At 35.8% G+C, this 7,797-nt stretch overlaps 1 protein-coding gene across 1 annotated transcript in view; it reads right to left on the bottom strand.

Annotated features, from left to right (window-relative positions):
* Nucleotides 1-6,529: 6,529 nt before the first annotated feature.
* Nucleotides 6,530-7,797, bottom strand: part of LOC144432955 (transmembrane protein 35B-like) — a 1,950-nt gene continuing 682 nt past the window's right edge. Inside the window, exon 2 of the mRNA XM_078121268.1 lies at nucleotides 6,530-7,128. Within this exon, the coding sequence (XP_077977394.1) occupies nucleotides 6,835-7,128 (294 nt within the window). The 3' untranslated portion in view covers nucleotides 6,530-6,834. The remainder of the gene's footprint in view (nucleotides 7,129-7,797) is intronic.

Here is a 7,797-nt window from a genome sequence, read left to right as displayed (position 1 = left end):
AACTAACTAGTACACAAAACAAATACCATACTGGGAGAAAGAGGATTAAATTCATTGGAAAATTGACATTTTTGATTGAATTGTTATAAGGACAGGTGGAGAACCATTAACATTACAAAAAATGTTTGAAATTTAAGTAAACCAATACAAATCATTGTATTGAAAATGATAGACTTGGTTGCTGCTGTCTTAGTTTGTGCAAGCTTTAATCACCTTTATGTTCTCTAATACACTATGAACCTTTTAACACTAAACCTCACTTCTATAGTTTACTGTAATCTTAACTTAACCTATAACCCTAAAACTATAACCCTACCCTAACACTAACACTAACACTAACACTAACATTAATCCCAACTAATATTTAACAGTCAGTAACTCTAACTATCTTTAGGTGATTCTTAAGTTTGCACAAAGGAACAAGGCAACTAGTCTACCATTTCTAATGTATTTCATTTTGGGATTTATTGTATATCAACAACAATTGGAGGAGTCACACAGGTTGTATGTTTGTTTATCTTCATATCACAACTGTGTTTGTTTCACAGGTTGTGTGTATGTTCCATTTTATTCAACTACACATGCCCTCTGTATTACCACTCCTTTTCCTCACACAAGTTTTTTTTTTTGAAAAGTATGTCCATCCCCAAAATGAAAGGGATGGATGTACTTTTCATTGATGGGATGGATATACTTTTTATTTAGGAGAGAGAAATATTTTTCATTGAGGGGATGGATGTACATTTTTATTAAGGGGAGTGAAAATACTTTTCATTGATGGGAGAGAAATACTTTTTAAAGAGGGGATGGACACTTTTAATTTAGGGGATGGACTGAACATTTGTATTTAGGGGAAAGAAAAGGTTTTTATAGAGGGGATGGATGTCTTTTTATTCGGGGAGAGAAATACTTTTCATTGAGGGGATGGATGTCTTTTTATTCGGGGAGAGAAATACTTTTCATTGAGGGGATGGATGTCTTTTTATTCGGGGAGAGAAATACTTTTCATTGAGGGGATGGATGTCTTTTTATTCGGGGAGAGAAATACTTTTCATTGAGGGGATGGACATACATTTTATTTAGGGGAGAGAAATACTTTTCATTGAGGGGATGGAATGAACTTTTGTATTTAGGGGAGAGAAATACTTTTCATTGAGGGGATGGAATGAACTTTTGTATTTAGGGGAGAGAAATACTTTTCATTGAGGGGATGGAATGAACTTTTGTATTTAGGGGAGAGAAATATTTTTCATTGAGGGGATGGAAAGAACTTGTATTTAGGGGAGAGAAATACTTTTCATTCAGGGGATGGATGTACATTTTATTTAGGGGAGAGAAATACTTTTGATTGAGGGGATGGATGTACTTTTATTTAGGGGAGGGAAGGACTTTTCATTGAGGGAATGGATATTCATTTTATTTAGGGGAGAGAAATACTTTTCATTGAGGGGATGGATGTATTTTTTATTTAGGGGAGAGAAATACTTTTCATTCAAGGGATGGATGTATTTTTAATTTAGGGGAGGGAAATACTTTTCATTGAGGGAATGGATGAACTTTTGTATTTAGGGGAGAGAAATACTTTTCATTGAGGGGATGGAATGAACTTTTGTATTTAGGGGAGAGAAATACTTTTCATTGAGGGGATGGAATGAACTTTTGTATTATGGGGAGAGAAATACTTTTCATTCAGGGGATGGAATGAACTTTTGTATTTAGGGGAGAGATACTTTTCATTGAGGGGATGGAACGAACTTTTGTATTTAGGGGAGAGAAGTACTTTTCATTCAGGGGATGGAATGAACTTTTGTATTTAGGGGAGAGAAATACTTTTCATTGAGGGGATGGAATGAACTTTTGTATTTAGGGGAGAGAAATACTTTTCATTGAGGGGATGGAATGAACTTTTGTATTTAGGGGAGAGATACTTTTCATTGAGAGAATGGATGTACTTTTAATTTAGGGGAGGGAAATACTTTTCATTGAGGGGATGGAATGAACTTTTGTATTTAGGGGAGAGAAATACTTTTCATTCAGGGGATGGATGTACATTTTGTTTAGGGGAGAGAAATACTTTTCATTGAGGGGATGGAATGAACTTTTGTATTTAGGGGAGAGAAATACTTTTCATTGAGGGGATGGAATGAACGTTTGTAATTAGGGGAGAGATACTTTTCATTGAGAGAATGGATGCAGTACTTTTAATTTAGGGGAGGGAAATATTTTTCATTGAGGGGATGGAAAGAACTTTTGTATTTAAGGGAGACAAATACTTTTCATTGAGGGGATGGAATGAACTTTTGTATTTAAGGGAGACAAATACTTTTCATTGAGGGGATGGAATGAACTTTTGTATTTAAGGGAGACAAATACTTTTCATTGAGGGGGTGGATGTACATTTTATTTAGGGGAGAGAAATACTTTTCATTGAGGGGATGAATGTACTTTTATTTAGGGGAGAGAAATACTTTACATTGATGGGTGAGAAATTCTTTTTATAGAGAGGATGGACACTTGATTTAGGGGAGAGAAATACTTTTCATTCAGGGGATGGATGTATATTTTATTTAGGGGAAGACTTTTCATTGAGGGGATGGATGTATATTTAATTTGGGGGAGAGAAATGCTTTTTATTGATGGGAGAATAATACTTTTTACAGAGGGGATGGATACTTTTAATTTAGGGCATTGAGGGGATGGACTGAACTGTTGTATTTAGGGGAAAAAGGGTTTTTAAAGAGGGGATGGATGTCTTTTTATTTGGGGGAGAGAAATACATTTCACAGAGGGGATGAACATGCTTTTAATTTAGGGGAGAGAAAAACTTTTGATTGAGGGGATGGATGTACTTTTATTTAGGGGAGGGAAGGACTTCATTTAGGGAATGGATATTCATTTTATTTAGGGGAGAGAAATACTTTTCATTGAGGGGATGGAATGAACTTTTAATTTAGGGGAGGGAAATACTTTTCATTCAGGGGATGGATGTATTTTTTATTTAGGGGAGAGAAATACTTTTCATTAAGGGGATGGATGTATTTTTAATTTAGGGGAGGGAAATACTTTTCATTGAGGGAATGGATGTACTTTTTATTTAGGGGAGAGAAATACTTTTCATTGAGGGGATGGAAAGAACTTTTGTATTTAGGGGAGAGAAATACTTTTCATTGAGGAGATGGAATGAACTTTTGTATTTAGGGGAGAGAAATACTTTTCATTGAGGGGATGGACTGAACTTTTGTATTTAGGGGAGAGAAATACTTTTCATTGAGGGGATGGAATAAACTTTTGTATTTAGGGGAGAGAAATACTTTTCATTGAGGGGATGGAACGAACTTTTGTATTTAGGGGAGAGAAATACTTTTCATTGAGGGGATGGAATGAACTTTTGTATTTAGGGGAGAGATACTTTTCATTGAGAGAACGGATGTACTTTTAATTTAGGGGAGAGAAATACTATGTGACTCTGACACTGTTAGACATCATATGTATTGTAGTCTGCATTTGATACTGATTCATACATAGATAAAATGCATACTGAGCTAAGCCACTACTACATGTGTAAGCCTACGCTTTTCCAGAGTTTTTTAATTTAATTTTTTATCTCTGGTTTTTAGTGCGAGGCCAAGTATGAGCTATCAATGCCTTAATAAACCCAGTTCTGATAGAAATAGTAATGTAAACACTTTTGTATGGATTATTTGTGTAGTTTTTACAATTTGACTGTTTTGAGAGTCTGTTTGATATTAAAACATAGTTGCAATATGACCAAGTAAAAGGAAATAGCTTGTCTGCGATGTATGTTTGTGTGTGAAGTCCATGAGTGTAAAAGGAATAGATATTACTCTGTCTCTGGTGAGATTACTTTTGACAAGTTTAGAAAGAAAAAAACTATTATTGTATATTGTGATGTGTCATATCACGTCGCGTAAGTACAGTAAGGTCGTATCTGCTATGCAATTGTATAGACAGACACAACCTTACGGCACTGACGTGATGGTCAGTGTTCATACCTTAACTTGATCTAGTCAATGTATGAATGGACACTGATGTGATTACATGTAAACACACAATATTAATGCAGTGTATGGGTAAATCACATACAGCTTTTGATTTGATGTGGACTGTAAGTATGCATGGTAAGGATTCCCAGTTTTCACACTATCTATTACAACTATATTACAGTACAAATGGTGTTGCCTTGGTCTTTCACTCATGTGACATGTTGTGCACACACTGGGACAACTTCAAATGTAAAAGAAACAATGTGCTATATGCACAATGGGGATGCAGAGGTGGCCAAGTTACCATGTTGATTATCATTGCAGCCATTAAAATTATCAAGTCAAAGTGCATTTTTTTTTAGCAGAAGCCTAGTTTTGCACCTGTTACATACCAGCAACAGGTCAATTCTATCACAGGCATGTGGATTTTATCTGTGCAGTACACATTCTCTCTCAAAAAAAATAAAAATGGTCTGTTCGTATATTTTCTCTAAACCTTGTCAGAATTGAAGAAGGTACACATTGGGTTTGATATTAAGAATATGTATGTACATTAATTAGTACACTATGCTATTCATCAATACAAGTCATTTAGAGAATCTAGTAAACTTGAAATAGACTTGTCTGGCTCAACAAAAATCTTACTAACAGAATGCTATGTTTCATCGACACAAAATAATTGATGTACAATTGTTGCATTTTAATCTATTTAAGTGTGGGGATCACCTAACGAGGTGGCTCACACAAAGACGCTGGTATTCACAGTTGGTCAGAGTTTTGGTGAGTCAGGTGCCATTCTCTCAATTTTCTGTTGTGCATACTACTCTTAGTGAAACCCTGTATATTGATCAACATTTCTATATTATCACAGCAGGGCTCGAAATTCGCGGTAGTCTCGCGTCCACAGACTACCAATGTTTGTCTCTGGGCTACCAACTTATGTGAGTGGTAGCCCAATTGGGCTACTAAGTTTTGAAAGAAACTGTGACAGCCTGACTCCGACACCTTCCCGGGCCGGGGGCCTCCGAGGTCGCAGTCCTGTGGGACGTGTTCTCGCCAAAATTAGCGTCAAAATCAGTGCATCTTTTCCAAATTTGCATCCACACTACATGTATATAAAATGTACACGAAATACATGTACACTGTACATGTCATTCTTCCGTTCATCGTATACACAGGTTGTACTTCCAAAATGTCAAACAAAACATTTATATGCAACAATATTCTGTATAGCGATTTAATGTTATCTTTCTGTACTTTCAATTTCTCATGGTATAAACAGTAAGCCTCATACGGCCCCTCTTTATGACACGTCCCCAGAGACACAAACATGCAAAAAATTGCATCCCCAATGTCAAATATGGCGTGAAATACACACAAATAACGTGTTAACGTGACCTCTCAAGTTATTCAATCAATACATCATATAGTTACATATATACACAAACACCATTAATTTAGGAATGTATGCATATGGGCTACCAGTCACTGCTCTCGGGCTACCAAATTTAAATGATGGTAGCCCACCTGGGCTACAAGGAAAAAAAACGAATTTCGAGCCCTGTCACACTGTACATAAAAAATATGCTCTCTATGAAAATAGACCTTTATTGCAAAAAGATATTAAAACCATAATTTTTGAAAATGGGAACCATGACAAGTACTTCTGATTAAGTCACTTATAAATGGAGTCATGGATGTCAGATGATTAGAGTGGCTGACTTTGAATTTCAAGGTTGCCACTTTCAATCTCATTGCTTCCAATTGTTTCTGAATGTCTCTAAAATTCATTGTCACAATTTGAACCACTATTGTGACCCAGTCAATCCAGCTGTCACAATATAGTTGGGGGACCTGGTAGGATAGAGGTTGCAATGTGAATACTTTTAAAGTATCCTATTGTGCTCATAGACCCTGCAATGGATTGTATACTCCTGAGGGAGTTGAGAATGTACATTTGTATAAAGGGACAATGTTAACCAGTGTTTTTGCTAAGTCTGGGAACCCCGGTAACAGAAAGATATGAATCTGGTAAAACTGCCACAGTTTCCCATATATTATACCATAATTTTGGTTTAAAACCTCAGTAACATGACTGAGGCACTTGGGTAGATTTTACCAACTTACCACCCACAATGTAAATCCATACAAGGGGTAATAATTGTAAAGTACTTTGGGCACAGAGTGGTAAGTGCATACAAAACTTAAAATATTACCATAAATTAGATTTAAACCCTCCTGCCATGACTATACACTATCCAACCAATCTTTGTTATGACTACACACTATACAACCAATCTTTGTTATGACTACACACTATCCGACCAATCTTTGTTATGACTACACACCATACAACCAATCTTTGTTATGACTACACACCATCCAACCAATCAACCAATCTTTGTTATGACTACACACCATCCAACCAATATTTGTTATGACTACACACTATCCAACCAATCTTTGTTATGACTACACACTATCCAACCAATATTTGTTATGACTACAGACTATACAACCAATATTTGTTATGACTACACACCATCCAACCAATCTTTGTTATGACTACACACTGTCCAACCAATCTTTGGTATGACTATACACTATCCAACCAATATTTGTTATGACTACACACTATACAACCAATATTTGTTATGACTACACACTATACAACCAATCTTTGTTATGACTACACACTATACAACCAATCTTTGTTATGACTACACACTACACAACCAAACTTTGCCAGCAACAAATTCAATTTCTCAACTTTACTTTACTTTACTTTACAGTCAAAAAATCCTTGGAAAGGAAGGACACAGGAAATGATTTATTCTAGTTTTGGTTTGTCCTGGTTTTGTACAAGTAGATAGATAAGTCCTAAACCGATAGCTGCTGGTACTGCTGTCTTTGGCATAGGTGCATCGAGTCGAATATACATTGATGTAGCCAATACCATAACCCCCAATAATACCACTTCACTCAGTTTGTCAAATTTACCGGAACCACACAAAATTGGAACGCCACCAATAGTTTCCATGATTCCAATTATCAGCTGGAACATTGCTGGATCTGGTTTGTATCCAAATGGAAATACTGTACTGTATGCAGCAAATTCTTGGACCTGACGAAGGAAAAATCAGACTTTTCAATAGTGGTTTGGAGGTCTGAGCTCTGCAGGGAACTGAAGGAAAAATCAGACTTTTCATTAGTGGTTTGAAGGTCTGAGCACTGCAGGGAACTGGATCATATACATGTATTTGAAGATTTACATAATATTATGTTTTTGATAATCAATCTTTTTATTGCATAACAACAGGCCATGGTGTAAGGCCTAGAAAAAAAATGTTTTGGTTCCGGTTACCCAACCCCATTTAGATTTTCACTGTAGACCCAAACCTTTTTTTTACGTATTTGAGTAAAAATATTAAAACCATGAAAATTGTGAAGTGTTGCCAGAAATAGTGGATGTGGAAACTGATATGAACTAAAAAAAAAAGACAATATAAAACTGTTCTTCCAAGCTGTAATGCATGGCTGTACATCTGATAGGAAGAAATAAACAACACAGAGACCATGGAGACATTGGAAAACAATGGAAAACCTGAACTAGACACTCACGAAGAAAAAAAAAAAATCTAACTACCACACACACCTATTCTAAAATTGAGTGTAACCGAAACCACAAAATTTTTCTTAGGCATTAAAAAAAAATTGTGTGGTTCCAATTACATTCAATTTTAAAATAGGTGGGGTAGGTAGATTTAGCAATAGCTTACAATTTGTAAAGGCC

This window comes from Glandiceps talaboti, chromosome 3 (assembly GCF_964340395.1).
Source record: "Glandiceps talaboti chromosome 3, keGlaTala1.1, whole genome shotgun sequence".
Lineage (NCBI taxonomy): Eukaryota > Metazoa > Hemichordata > Enteropneusta > Spengelidae > Glandiceps > Glandiceps talaboti.
This window is presented reverse-complemented; position numbering and strand designations above follow the sequence as displayed.